At 54.2% G+C, this 15,278-nt stretch overlaps 2 protein-coding genes across 2 annotated transcripts in view; one reads left to right on the forward strand and one right to left on the reverse strand.

The window, feature by feature from the left end:
• Positions 1-10,713, forward strand: part of LOC121341321 (adenylate cyclase type 3-like) — a 14,339-nt gene extending 3,626 nt beyond the window's left edge. The window contains exons 3-8 of the mRNA XM_041414749.1: positions 1,805-1,963; positions 3,716-3,862; positions 5,458-5,571; positions 6,703-6,829; positions 6,906-7,030; positions 10,165-10,713. Coding sequence (XP_041270683.1) covers positions 1,805-1,963; positions 3,716-3,862; positions 5,458-5,571; positions 6,703-6,829; positions 6,906-7,030; positions 10,165-10,347 — 855 coding nt within the window. The 3' untranslated portion in view covers positions 10,348-10,713. The remainder of the gene's footprint in view (positions 1-1,804; positions 1,964-3,715; positions 3,863-5,457; positions 5,572-6,702; positions 6,830-6,905; positions 7,031-10,164) is intronic.
• A 2,639-nt stretch (positions 10,714-13,352) lies between these two features.
• On the reverse strand, positions 13,353-13,910 carry POMC (proopiomelanocortin; the record flags this gene model as incomplete). Its single annotated transcript, XM_041414750.1, has 1 exon — positions 13,353-13,910. A coding segment is annotated over one exon (558 nt), but the record flags the coding sequence as incomplete, so codon positions are not given.
• Positions 13,911-15,278: the final 1,368 nt, after the last annotated feature.

Genomic DNA, 15,278 nt, shown 5'->3' on the forward strand with positions numbered 1-15,278 from the left:
TCTTTCCTTCCTTTTCCTTCTTCTTCTTCTTCCCTTTTCCTTCCTTTCCCTGCCTTTTCTTCCCTTTCCCTTCTTTTTCTTCCTCCTACCTCTCCTTCCCTCCCTTTTCCTTCTTCTTCCTGCCTTTTCCTGCCTTTTTTCCCTGTTTCCTCTCCTTTCCTCTCCTTTCCTCCATTGTCCTTCTTCTTCCATATTTTTCCATATTTTTCCTTAATTTTCCTTCTTTTCTCTTCCTTTTCCTGCCCTTTTCCTTCCTTTTCCTGTCCTTTCTTCCCCTTCCCTTCCTTATTTTTCCTTCTTTTCCTGCTTTTTCTTCCCTTTCCTTCCTTATCCTTCCTTTTCCTCCTCTTTCTTCCCCTTCCCCCCTTTTCCTTATTTTTCCTTATTTTTCCTTATTTTCCCTTGTTTTTCCTTCTTCTCCTGCCCTTTCTTCCCTTTTCCTTCCTTCCTTCTCCTTCCTTTTCCTCTTACCTCTCCTTCCATCCCTTTTCCTTCCTCTTCCATATTTTTCCTTCTTTTCCCTTCCTTTTCCTGCCCTTCCTTCCCTTTCCCTTCCTTTTTTCCCCCTTGCCTCTCTTTCCCTTCCTGTTTCCTTCTTATTCCTCCATTTCCTGCTCTTTCTTCCCCCTCCCTTCCTTAATTTTCCTTTTTTTCCCTTCCTTTTCCTCCCCTTTCTTCCCCTTTCCATCCTTTTCCTTCTTTTTCCTGCCTTTTCTTCCCTTTCCCTTCTTTTTCCTCCTCTTAACCTCTCCCTTCCCTTTTCTTCCCTCCCTTTCCCTCCCTAAATCCTTTCCCTAAATCCCTTCCCGGATTCCCTGCAAGCTCCGAGGCACCGGGATTTATCCCAGGCCCATCCACAGCACATGCAGCTTTTCCAAGGATACTCCCAAAGGGTTTTCCTGGCCCCACCAATTCTGGGAATACCGCCATCCCATCATCCCATCATCCCATCATCTCAATCCCTTTGGAAGATCGACACCCAGGACCAGAAGGAGCGCGTCTCCGTTATCCAATCCCATTATCCCCTTATCCCATTATCCCAACATCCCATAATCCCATTATCCTGGGAATTCCCACCATCCCTCAATCCCAGGTGGAGAAGGTGGCCCGGATGCTGTTCCTGTGGAAGATCGACGTCCGCGACCAGAAGGAGCGCGACTCCATTATTCCATTATCCCGTTATGCCATTATCCCGTTATCCCGCTATCCCATCCCACAATCCCATAATCCTACAATCCCACAATCCCACATTCCCACAATCCCGGGAATTCCCACAATTCCCAGCCTGTGTTCCCAGGTGGAGAAGCTGGCCCGGACGCTGTTCCTGTGGAAGATCGACGTCCGCGACCAGAAGGAGCGCGTCTCCATTATCCCATCCCAATATCCCCTTATCCCAATATTCCCTTTCCCCCTTATCCCATAATCCCAACATCCCATAATCCCATCAGTTCCCACATTCCCACCATCCCACAATCCCAGGTGGAGAAGCTGGCCCAGACGCTGTTCCTGTGGAAGATCGACGTCCACCACCAGAAGGAGCGCGTCTCCATTATCCCATCCCATTATCCCATCCCAATATCCCACTATCCCACATTCCCACAATTCCAGGAATTCCCACAATTCCCGGCCTGTGTTCCCAGGTGGAGAAGCTGGCCCGGACGCTGTTCCTGTGGAAGATCGACGTCCACGACCAGAAGGAGCGCGTCTCCATTATCCCATCCCATTATCCCACAACCCCAATATCCCACAATCCCACATTCCCAAAATCCCAGGAATTCCCACAATTCCCGGCCTGTGTTCCCAGGTGGAGAAGCTGGCCCGGACGCTGTTCCTGTGGAAGATCGACGTCCACGACCAGAAGGAGCGCGTCTCCGAGATGCGCCGCTGGAACGAGGCGCTGGTGGCCAACATGCTGCCCGAGCACGTGGCCCGCCACTTCCTGGGCTCCAAAAAGCGCGACGAGGTCGGTATTCCCGATTTTCCAGCCGGTATTCCTGCTTTTCCAGTTCGGTATTCCCGAGTTTCCGGGTGGTTCCCACATTCCCGGAATGGTTTGGGTGGGATCCATAGGCCTCCAATCCCATCCCATTCCCACCCCACCATGCCAGGTGGCTCCAACTTTTCCTTGGACACTGCCAGGGATTCTCTGGGAATTCCTTCCCCTATTCCCAGGGAATTCCCTCCATTCCCAGCTCTCCCAGCCTGCCATTGCATCCATCCCCATCCCGATTCCTCTCTGGGAACGAATTTCAGGAATTCCCTGGGAAATGGGGACTCCAGGAATGATCTTCCTTCCCTTTTCCATCCACACAAATTCCATAAAAATCCCTGGGGATGGATCCTGAGCGTCCTGGATCCCAAAATTCTGGAATTCTTTGGGTGGGATCCATGGAGCTTCAATCCCACCACATGATCCCAGGGCGCTCCAGCCTTTCCTTGGACATTCCCAGGGATCCAGAGCAGCTGGAAAAACCTTGGAAAACCCCCCTTGGATGGGAATTCCCAAATTCCCAGTGAGCGCGGGGGGTATCCGGAATTTCGGGAAGGAATTTCCAGGATGTCTTCCATGGGGGGATAAACCAGAGATTTAATCCCTAAAACCCAACATTTCTCAACCAATAATTACCAATTAACAACCAATAACCAATAACCAATGACCAATGACCGATAACGGCGCGCTCCGGCGGCGCATTCCCGGCCCCGCGGGGGCGCGTTCCCGGAATTCCCAGGAGCTGTACAGCCAGTCCTACGAGGAGATCGGGGTGATGTTCGCCTCCCTGCCCACGTCCCCCAAAATTCCATAAAAATCCCTCAGGCGTTTTTCAATCCTGAGCGTGCTGGGTCCCAAAATTCTGGAATTCTTTGGGTGGGATCCATGGAGCTTCAATCCCACCACATGATCCCAGGGCGCTCCAGCCTTTCCTTGGACATTCCCAGGGATACATAGCAGCCGGGAAAACCTTGGAAAACCCCCCTTGGACAGGAATTCCCAAATTCCCAGTGAGCGCTGGGGGTATCCAGAATTTCGGGAAGGAATTTCCAGGATGTCTTCCATGGGGGGATAAACCAGAGATTTAATCCCTAAAACCCAACATTTCTCAACCAATAATTACCAATTAACAAGCAATGACCAATAACCAATAACCAATGATCAATAACCGATAATGGCGCGCTCCGGCGGCGCATTCCCGGCCCCGCGGGGGCGCGTTCCCGGAATTCCCAGGAGCTGTACAGCCAGTCCTACGAGGAGATCGGGGTGATGTTCTCATCCCTCTCTCATCCCCAAATCCCATAAAAATCCCTCAGGATGGATCCTGAGCGTCCTGGGTCCCAAAATTGTGGAATTCTTTGGGTGGGATCCATGGAGCTTCATCTCCCCCCATTCCCACCACATGATCCCAGGGCGCTCCAGCCTTTCCTTGGACATTCCCAGGGATCCAGAGCAGCTGGAAAAACCTTGGAAAACCCCCCTTGGATGGGAATTCCCAAATTCCCAGTGAGCGCGGGGGGTATCCGGAATTTCGGGAAGGAATTTCCAGGATGTCTTCCATGGGGGGATAAACCAGAGATTTAATCCCTAAAACCCAACATTTCTCAACCAATAATTACCAATTAACAACCAATAATATCCAATGATCAATGACCAATGACCGATAACGGCGCGCTCCGGCGGCGCATTCCCGGCCCCGCGGGGGCGCGTTCCCGGAATTCCCAGGAGCTGTACAGCCAGTCCTACGAGGAGATCGGGGTGATGTTCGCCTCCCTGCCCAACTTCGCCGACTTCTACACGGAGGAGAGCATCAACAACGGCGGCATCGAGTGCCTGCGCTTCCTCAACGAGATCATCTCCGACTTCGACGCGGTGAGCCCCCGGCGCCGCCGGAATTCCCCACGGATCGGGGCGGGGCACGGCCAGGCCCAGGTGGGACCGCAGCGGGGATCACGGGGAATGGCCAGGTGGGATCATGGTGGGAATTGTGGGGAATGTCCAGGTGGGATCACGGTGGGAATCGTGGGGAATGTCCAGGTGGGATCACGGTGGGAATTGTGGGGAATGTCCAGGTGGGATCACGGTGGGAATCGCGGGGAATGTCCAGGTGGGATCACGGTGGGAATTGTGGGGAATGTCCAGGTGGGATCAGACTGGGAATCATGGGGAATGTCCAGGTGGGATCAGACTGGGAATCATGGGGAATGTCCAGGTGGGATCACGGTGGAAATCACGGGGAACATCCAGGTGGGATCCGATTGGGAATCACGGGAACATCCAGGTGGGATCAGACTGGGAATCATGGGGAATGTCCAGGTGGGATCACAGTGGGAATTGTGGGGAATGTCCAGGTGGGATCACAGTGGGAATTGTGGGGAATGTCCAGGTGGGATCACAGTGGGAATTGTGGGGAATGTCCAGGTGGGATCACAGTGGGAATTGTGGGGAATGTCCAGGTGGGATCACAGTGGGAATTGTGGGGAATGTCCAGGTGGGATCACAGTGGGAATTGTGGGGAATGTCCAGGTGGGATCAGACTGGGAATGACGGGATCATCCAGGTGGGATCATGGGAACATCCAGGTGGGATTGGACTGGGAATCACGGGAACATCCAGGTGGGATCAGACTGGGAATGACGGGATCATCCAGGTGGGATCGGACTAGGAATGACGGGAACATCCAGGTGGGGCACCTCCAGGTGGGATCACACTGGGAATCAAGGGAACATCCAGGTGGGATGGGGAACACCCAGGTGGGATCGGATTGGGAATCACAGGAACATCCAGGTGGGATCGGACTAGGAATGACGGGAACATCCAGGTGGGGCAGGGAACATCCATGTGGGATCAGACTGGGAATCATGGGGAATGTCCAGGTGGGATCACAGTGGGAATCCTGGGGAACATCTAGGTGGGATCAGACTGGGAATCATGGGAACATCCAGGTGGGGCAGGGAACATCCATGTGGGATCACACTGGGAATCAAGGGAACATCCAGGTGGGATCAGACTGGGAATCACGGGATCATCCAGGTGGGATCAAACTGGGAATCAAGGGAACACCCATGTGGGATCACACTGGGAATCAAGGGAACATCCAGGTGGGATCGGACTGGGAATCACAGGAACATCCAGGTGGGATCCCTGGGATCATCCAGGTGGGATCGGACTGGGAATCACGGGATCATCCAGGTGGGATCCCTGGGATCATCCAGGTGGGATCCCTGGGATCCACCCGGAGGTTCCCCCCGCGCTCCGGCCGGGACCCGCCGTGATCCCGGTTTCCGTGCCGAGGAACATCCAGGTGGGATCAAGGGAACATCCAGGTGGGATCGGACTGGGAATCACGGGATCATCCAGGTGGGATCCCTGGGATCATCCAGGTGGGATCCCTGGGATCCACCCGGAGGTTCCCCCCGCGCTCCGGCCGGGACCCGCCGTGATCCCGGTTTCCGTGCCGGTGCCAGCTGCTGGACGAGCCGCAGTTCCGCTGCATCACCAAGATCAAGACCATCGGCAGCACCTACATGGCCGCCTCCGGGGTGACGCCCGACGCCGGCGCCAACGGATTCGGAGCCAAGGTCAGGCCGGGATCCGGCCTTGGGACGCCCCTGGGGACCGTGGGATTGGTCCCTTCCTCCTTGTCTGCCATCTCCGTGTCTCGGTTCTGTGATCCAGCCATGTCCCATCACCTCAGTGTCCCATCATCTCCGTGTCCCATCATCTCCACGTCCCAGCTTGGTGTCCCATCCCTGTCCCATCTCCATGTCCGTGTCCTGTCCCATCTCCATGTCCCTCTCCATGTCCCATCTCCGTGTCCCATCTCCATCTCCCGTCATCTCCATGTCTCATCCCAGTGTCCCCATGTCCCTGTCCCATCTCCGTGTCCCATCATCCCTATCCCATCCCAATGTCCCGTTGCTGTCCCCAGATCCATTTCCCATCTCCGTGCCCCATCATCCCCATCCCATCCCAATGTCCCACCATCTCCATGTCCCATCCCAATGTCCCCAGATCCATTACCCATTTCCATGTCCCATCATCCCCGCCCCATCCCAATGTCCCCAGATCCACGTCCCATCTCCCATCTCCATGTCTCATCTCCGTGCCCCATCATCCCCATCCCATCCCAATGTCGCATTTCTGTCCCATTTCCATTTCCCATCTCCGTGTCCCATCATCCCCATCCCGTCCCATCGCAATGTTCCGTTCCTGTCCCATTTCCATGTCCCATCTCCATGTCCCATCATCCCCATCCCATCCCAATGTCCCCATCTCCATGTCCCATCTCCATGTCCCATCATCCCCATGTCCCATTCCAATGTCCCATTTCCATGTCCCATCTCCGTGTCCCATCATCTCCATGTCCCATCCCAATGTCCCCATTTCCATGTCCCATCTCCATGTCCAATCATCCCTATCCCATCCCGTCCCAATGTCCCCAGATCCATTTCCCATCTCCGTGTCCCATCATCCCCATGTCCCATCCCAATGTCCCGTTCCTGTCCCATTTCCATGTCCCATCATCTCCGTATCCCATCCCAATGTCCCCAGATACACGTCCCATCCCAATGTCCCATCCCCACATCCCACCTCCATCCCCACATCCCACCTCCATCCCCACCTCCCACCTCCCGTCCCGCTGTCCCGTTCCCCACCTCCCGCCTCCCGGGACCCTCGGGAGGTGGCCGAATCCCGGGATTTCCGCGCAGAAGGATCCGCGCTCGGAGAAGGAGCGCTGGCAGCACCTGGCCGACCTGGCCGACTTCGCGCTGGCCATGAAGGTGACGCTGATGAACATCAACTACCAGTCCTTCAACAACTTCATGCTGCGCATAGGCAAGTCCGGGAGGGAACGCCGGGAATGCCGGGAATTCCGGAACGTTCCGGGCCTGATCCCTATCCCTCCGGGCAGGGATGAACAAGGGGGCGGTGCTGGCCGGCGTCATCGGGGCGCGCAAGCCCCACTACGACATCTGGGGCAACACGGTCAACGTGGCCAGCAGGATGGAGTCCACCGGAGTCATGGGCAACATCCAGGTGGGACCGCGCCGGGAATCCTGGGAATATCCCTGGGGAACGTCCGCGTGGGGTCACAGCCGGGATGACTGGGAATATCCGGGTGGGGTCATGGGGAACATCCAGGTGGGACCTCGCCGGGAATGAGCTTAGGAATATCAGGGAACATCCAGGTGGGGTCACGTTGGGAATCTTGGGAATATCTGGGTGGGACCAGATCAGGAATCTTGGAAATATCCAGGTGGAATCCCCTCAGGAATCTTGGGAGTACCCAGGTGGGATGGGGAACATCCAGGTGGGATCACACAGGGAACATCCAGGTGGGATCACGTTGGGAATCTTGGGGATATCTGGGTGGGATCACCCCGGGAATGTTTGGAATATTCAGGTGGGGTCACAGGAATCTTGGGAATATCTGGGTGGGACCAGACAAGGAATCTTGGGAACATCCAGGTGGGATCACGTTGGGAATCTTGGGAATATCTGGGTGGGACCAGACAAGGAATCTTGGGAACATCCAGGTGGAATCCCCTCAGGAATCTTGGGAGTATCCAGGTGGGATGGGGAACATCCAGGTGGGATCACACGGGACATCCAGGTGGGATCACATTGGGAACCTTGGGAATATCTGGGTGGGACCAGATCAGGAACATCCAGGTGGGATCATGGGCAACATCCAGGTGGGACCACGCCGGGAATCTTGGGAATATCCCTGGGGAACGTCCGCGTGGGGTCACAGCCGGGATGACTGGGAATATCCGGGTGGGGTCAGGGGGAACATCCAGGTGGGACCTCGGCGGGAATGAGCTTAGGAATATCAGGGTGGAATGGGGGACATCCGGGTGGGGTCACATTGGGAATCTTGGGAATATCTGGGTGGGACCAGACCAGGAATCCTGGAAACATCCAGGTGGAATCCCCTCAGGAATCTTGGGAGTATCTGGGTGGGATGGGGAACATCCAGGTGGGGTCACGTTGGGAATCTTGGGAATATCTGGGTGGGGCCAGACCAGGAATCTTGGAAACATCCAGGTGGAATCCCCTCAGGAATCTTGGGAACATCCAGGTGGGATCCCCTCAGGAATCTTGGGAGTATCTGGGTGGGATGGGGAACATCCAGGTGGGGTCACGTTGGGAATCTTGGGAATATCTGGGTGGGGCCAGACCAGGAATCTTGGAAACATCCAGGTGGAATCCCCTCAGGAATCTTGGGAACATCCAGGTGGGATCCCCTCAGGAATCTTGGGAATATCTGGGTGGGACCAGATCAGGAATTTTGGGAACATCCAGGTGGGACCAGATCAGGAATCTTGGGAATATCCAGGTGGGATCATGGGCAACTTTGAGGTGGGACCTCGCTGGGAATGAGCTTGGGAACATCCCGGTGGGATGGGGGACATCTGGGTGGGATCACACTGGGAATCTTGGGAATATCTGGGTGGGACCAGATCAGGAATCTTGGAAATATCCAGGTGGAATCCCCTCAGGAATCTTGGGAGTACCCAGGTGGGATGGGGAACATCCAGGTGGGATCACACAGGGAACATCCAGGTGGGATCACGTTGGGAATCTTGGGGATATCTGGGTGGGATCACCCCGGGAATGTTTGGAATATTCAGGTGGGGTCACAGGAATCTTGGGAATATCTGGGTGGGACCAGATCAGGAACATCCAGGTGGGATCATGGGCAACATCCAGGTGGGACCACGCCGGGAATCTTGGGAATATCCCTGGGGAACGTCCGCGTGGGGTCACAGCCGGGATGACTGGGAATATCCGGGTGGGGTCAGGGGGAACATCCAGGTGGGACCTCGGCGGGAATGAGCTTGGGAATATCAGGGTGGAATGGGGGACATCCGGGTGGGGTCACATTGGGAATCTTGGGAATATCAGGGTGGGACCAGACCAGGAATCCTGGAAACATCCAGGTGGAATCCCCTCAGGAATCTTGGGAGTATCTGGGTGGGATGGGGAACATCCAGGTGGGGTCACGTTGGGAATCTTGGGAATATCTGGGTGGGGCCAGACCAGGAATCTTGGAAACATCCAGGTGGAATCCCCTCAGGAATCTTGGGAATATCCAGGTGGGATCATGGGCAACTTTGAGGTGGGACCTCGCTGGGAATGAGCTTGGGAACATCCCGGTGGGATGGGGGACATCTGGGTGGGATCACACTGGGAATCTTGGGAATATCTGGGTGGGACCAGATCAGGAATCTTGTGAATATCCAGGTGGGATCACCATGGGAATCTTGGGAATATCAGGGTGGGACGGGGAACATCCAGGTGGGATCAATCTTGGGAATATCCAGGTGGGATCACCTCGGGAATCTTGGGAATATCTGGGTGGGAGGGGGAGCATCCAGGTGGGATCATACAGGGAACATCCAGGTGGAATCACGTTGGGAATCTTGGGAATATCCGGATGGGATCACAGCAGGAATCTTGGGAATATCCAGGTGGGATGTGGAACATCCAGGTGGGATCATGGGGAACATCCAGATGGGACCTCGCCGGGAATGAGCGTGGGAACATCCGGGTGGGATGGGTGACATCCAGGTGGGATGGGTGACATCCAGGTGGGAATATTGGGAATATCGGGATGGGATCACCCTGAGAATCTGGGGAATATCCAGGTGGGATCACCCGGGGAATGTCTGGAATATCCAGGTGGGATCACCTTGAGAATCTTGGGAATATCCGGCTGGGATGGGGAATATCCAGTTGGGAATCACCCCAGGAATCTTGGGGAGATCCAGGTGGGATCACACCGGGGTTTCCTTGGGAATTTGGGACGCTAGGAAGTGTCTCCTTTCACTTTTCCATCCCCAAATCCCATAAAAATCCCTGGGGATGGATCCTGAGCGTCCTTGACCCCAGAATCCTGGAATTCTTGGGACGGGATCCATGGACCTTCAATCCCATCCCATTCCAATCTCACAATCCTGGGATTTTCCAGCCTTTCCTTGGACACTCCCAGCGATCCTCTGGGAATTCCACCCCACCCTTCCAGGAATTTCCGCTCCTTCCTCGGGAATTTCCCCCTCCACATCCGGAGGGGGAAATTCCCGTTTCTCTCCGCTTTTCCCACCTCCCGTTTCCCAAGGGAACATTCCCAGATTCCCGGTTTTTTTTTTCTTTTCCCCCCCCGGCAGGTGGTGGAGGAGACGCAGCAGATCCTGAAGGAATACGGATTCCGCTTCGTCCGCCGCGGCGCCGTCTACGTCAAGGGCAAAGGCGAGCTCCTGACGTTTTTCCTGAAGGGCCGCGAAAAACCGGGATCGTTCCTCGGATCCGCCACCGTCCCCCTGCCCCACCAGGTGCTGGAGAATTCCTGAGGATTCTTTGGGAATCTCCAACCGGATCCGGAACCCGACCCCCTCGGCACGGCCCCCTTCCCGGAGGTTTTTTTGGGGGTTTTTTTTTGGGGGTGGGGGTTTTTAGTTCCGTGTGGAAAAGAGGGAAAGGCGGATCCGGGTTTTTCCCGGGGTTTTCCCGCCGCGGGAATTCCGGACTCGGAGCGGTGGCGGCAATTCCAGGAGATCCAAACTCAGGGATGGTTGGGAAGACTCCGCGTCTCTTCCGCGTGCCGGGAGCGGGAGCAAATCCGGGATTTTCCCGGAAATTCCTCCCGAATTCGAGAGCTCGGGTCCGGCTTGGATATGGGGAAGGACGGGAGTTGTGTATTCCAGATCCATAAATTTTATCGGAGAAGCGATGGGTTTTTATTTGTGCCCCGCGGCCGGGATCGGGATCAGGAACGGGATCGGGATCAGGAACGGATTGGGATCAGAATTGGGATCGGGATTGAGATCCAGATTGGGATCAAGATCAGGATCTGAATCGGAATCTGGATCGAGATCCAGATTGGGATTGGAATCGGGATCAGGATCGGGATCGGAATCAGGATTGGGATTGGGATCAGGATTGGGATTAGGATCGGGATCAGGATCTGAATCATGATTGGAATCAGGATTGGGATTGGAATCGGGATGAGGAACGGGATCGGGATCGGGATCAGGAACAGGATCGGGATCAGAATTGGGATCGGGATTGAGATCCAGATTGGGATCAAGATCAGGATCGGAATCGGAATCTGGAGCGAGATCCAGATTGGGATTTGGAATTGGGATGAGGATCAGGATTAGAATTGGGATTAAGATCATGATCAGAATCGGGATTGGAACTGGGATGGAGATGGGAATCGGGATCGGGATTGAGATCAGGATGGGGATTTGAGATAGGGATTGGAATTGGGATGAGGATCGGGATTAGAATTGGGATTAAGGTCATGATCAGAATGGGGATTGGAACTGGGATGGAGATGGGAATCGGGATCGGGATTGAGATCAGGATGGGGATTTGAGATAGGGATTGGAATTGGGATGAGGATCGGGATTAGAATTGGGATTAAGGTCATGATCAGAATGGGGATTGGAACTGGGATGGAGATGGGAATCGGGATCGGGATTGAGATCAGGATGGGGATTTGAGATAGGGATTGGAATTGGGATGAGGATCGGGATTAGAATTGGGATTAAGGTCATGATCAGAATGGGGATTGGAACTGGGATGGAGATGGGAATCGGGATCGGGATTGAGATCAGGATGGGGATTTGAGATAGGGATTGGAATTGGGATGAGGATCAGGATTAGGATTGGGATCTGAATCGGGATGGGGTTGAGGATTGGGATCGGGATCAGGATCGGGATCAGGATCGGGATCAGGATCGGGATCAGGATTGGGATCAGAATCAGGATCAGGATCCTAATCGGGATGGGGATGAGGATTGGGATTGGGATCAGGATCAGGATCAGAATCTGGATCGAGATCCCGATTGGGATTGGATTTAGGATCAGGATCGGGATCAGGATCTGAATCATGATTGGAATCAGGATTGGGATCAGGATCAGGGTCAGAATCAGAGTTGAGATCAGGATTGGGATCAGGGTCAGGATTGGGATCAGAATTGGGATTAGGATTGGGATCTGAATTGGGACAGGGATGAGGATTGGGATCGGGATCAGGATTGGGATCAGGATTGTGATCGGGATCAGGATCCTAATCGGGATGGGGGTGAGGATTGGGATCGGGATCAGGATCAGGATTGGGATCAGAATCGGGATCAGGATGGGAATTGGTATAGGGATGAGAATCAGGATCAGAATCAGGATGGGGATCGAGATTGGAAGCAGAAGCGGAATTGTAATCAGGATCGGGATCAGAATAGGAATTGGGATCCGAATCAGGATGGGTATGAGGATTGGGATTGGGATCGGGATCAGAATTGGGATTGAGATTGGGATCAGAATCGGAATCAGGATTGGAATCAGGATCAGGATTGGGATCGGGATCAGAATCAGAATCAAGATTAGAATCAGAATCGGGATTGAGATTGGGATCAGAATCAGGATTGGAATCAGGATCAGGATTGGGATTGGGATCAGGATTGGGATCAGGATCAGAATCGGGATGGGAATGGGAATTGGGTTCAGGATTGAGATTGGAAGTGGAAGCAGAATCAGGATTGGAATTGGGATCAGGATCGGGATTGGGAACAAGAATGGGAATGGGATTGGAATGGGGATCGGGATCGGGATGAGGATCAGGATGGGGATCGGGATTGGGGTCAGGATTGGGATAGGGATCGGGATCAGGATTGGGGTTTGGGATCAGGGTGGGAATCGGGATCGGAATTGGGATGGGAATCGAGATCAGAAGCAGAAGCGGAATCGCAATCGGGATCAGGATTGGAATCGGGATGGGAATTGTGATCAGGATTGGGATCGGGATCAGGATCGGGATTGGAATGGGAATTGCCATCAGAGTCGGGATTGTGATGGGACTCGGTGGCACCGGAAATGGAGCCCATGGAATCTGGAGAGCCAGGGGCATTCCTGGAGTTGGGATCGCCTTCCAATTCATTCCCTCATCCCAAAATTCCCATCCCCCAACCCTTTCCCTCCCATTCCCAACCACCCCAATTCCCGTTTTTTTCGCCGCCATCTCCCAGCGCTCTCATCCCGATTTTTTTCAATTCTTCGGGAATTTTCCATCCAGACTTTTAAAATTTCTTCGGGAATTTCCCATCCTTTTTTTTTTTTTTTTTTTTTTTTTTTTAATTTCTTCGGGAATTTCCCATTCCCTCCTTTACAGCATTTTACACCTTCCCGCCATCCCAAGAATTCCCAACCGGGATCCATCCCAAGAACTCCCACCCTGGGAATTCCCACCCAGAATCCCGGGATTTTAACGAGGACGGATCGAGCGCTAAGGGGGACACTAGAGGGGCCGCGGATCCCATGGGATTTTTCCGGGAATTTTTTTCCCGGATTTTCCCCGTCACTGCCCATCCTTGGAGAAGCTCTTCCCGATGGCGTTCTTGAAGAGCGTCACCAGCGGCGTCCGGATCCGCTCCGAGCTCATGAATCCCCCGTAGCGCTTCTCCTTCCGGGAATTCCACGGGAACCTCGGGAATTCCTCATCCTCCTCCTCCTCGCCTTCCGAGGGTTCCCCCCGCCGGAATTCCAGCCGGGAATTCTCCTCCGACTCCTCCTCGGCCCCGTTGGGGTAAACCTTGACCGGCCTCCTCTTGCGCCCCACGGGTTTCCCCCACCGGAAGTGCTCCATGGAATACGAGCGCTTCCCGTCCTTCCCCGGCTCCCCGGAGCGCTGGGAAAAGCCGGGAATTCCGGGCTCGTTCCCGGATTTCTCCTCCTCCTCCTCCTCCTCCTCCTCCCGTTTCCCGGGCTCGCTGCCGTTCCGGCGGCCGAACTGGTTCCAGCGGAAGTGGCTCATGACGTAGCGCCGCAGGCTCTCGGAGAGCGGCTGGAATTGCCCGTTCCCGGGAAAAAGGGGGGATTCCAAGGAAATCTGCGCCCGGCACGACCCGGCGCAGGCCTGGAGGGGAGGGAATTCCCAAATCTTGGAATTCCGGGGCGGAATTCCCACTTTTTCCGTGATCCCGGAGTTGGGGACAATTTGGGAGTGGGGGATTTGGGAGCCTCTGGAAGCAGAAAATTTGGGAGATTTTGGAGCCTCTGGAATTCCCAAATTAGGGAATTCTCTGGAAAACCAAAAATTTTGTGAGAATCCCGTGTGGGGATTCCCAAATTTGGGGATTCCGGAATGGAATTCCCGCTTTTCCTGATGTTGGGAATAATTTGGGAACGGGGGATTTGGAGCCCTCAGGAAGCGGAAAATTTGGCGTTTTAGACCCTCTGGAATTTGGGAATTCCCAAATTTGGAGATTCCCTGGAAAAACACAAGGAACAGGAATTCTGAGAATTCCCGGAAAAAGGGGAGATTCCAAGGAAATCTGGCGCCCGGCACGACCCGGCGCAGGCCTGGAGGGGAGGGAATTCCCAAATCTTGGAATTCCGGGGCGGAATTCCCACTTTTTCCGTGATCCTGGAGTTGGGGACAATTTGGGAGTGGGGGATTTGGGACGCTCTGGAAGTGGAAAATTCGGGAAACCTCTGAAAATTTTGGAACCTCTGGAATTCTGGGAGAATCCCAAATTTGGGAATTCCCTGGAAAACCAAAAATTTTGTGAGAATCCCGGGTGGAGATTCCCGGGATGGGGATTCCGGAATGGAATTCCCGCTTTTCCTGATGTTGGGAATAATTTGGGAACGGGGGATTTGGAGCCCTCAGGAAGCGGAAAATTTGGGGAATTGGGAATTCCCGGATTTGGGGATTCCGGAACGGAATTCCCGCTTTTCCTGATACTAGGAGCAATTTAGAAATGGGGATTTTGGAATTCTGGACCCTCTGGAATTTGGGGATTTCCTGGAGAAACACAAGGAACAGGAATTCTGGGAATTCCCAGGAAAAAGGGGGGATTCCAAGGAAATCTGCGCCCGGCACGACCCGGCGCAGGCCTGGAGGGGAGGGAATTCCCAAATCTTGGAATTCCGGGGCGGAATTCCCACTTTTTCCGTGATCCTGGGGTTGGGGACGATTTGGGAGTGGGGGATTTGGGACGCTCTGGAAGCGGAAAATTTGGGAAACCTCTGAAAATTTTGGAACCTCTGGAATTCTGGGAGAATCCCAAATTTGGGAATTCCCTGGAAAACCAAAAAATTTTGTGAGAATCCCGCATGGGGATTCCCAAATTTGGGGATTCCGGAATGGAATTCCCGCTTTTCCTGATGTTGGGAATAATTTGGGAACGGGGGATTTGGAGCCCTCAGGAAGCAGAAAATTTGGGAGATTTTGGAATTCTGGACCCTCTGGAATTTGGGAATTCCCAAATTTGGGAATTCC

Source organism: Onychostruthus taczanowskii, unplaced genomic scaffold (assembly GCF_017590055.1).
Source record: "Onychostruthus taczanowskii isolate IOZ18803 unplaced genomic scaffold, ASM1759005v1 scaffold466, whole genome shotgun sequence".
Lineage (NCBI taxonomy): Eukaryota > Metazoa > Chordata > Aves > Passeriformes > Passeridae > Onychostruthus > Onychostruthus taczanowskii.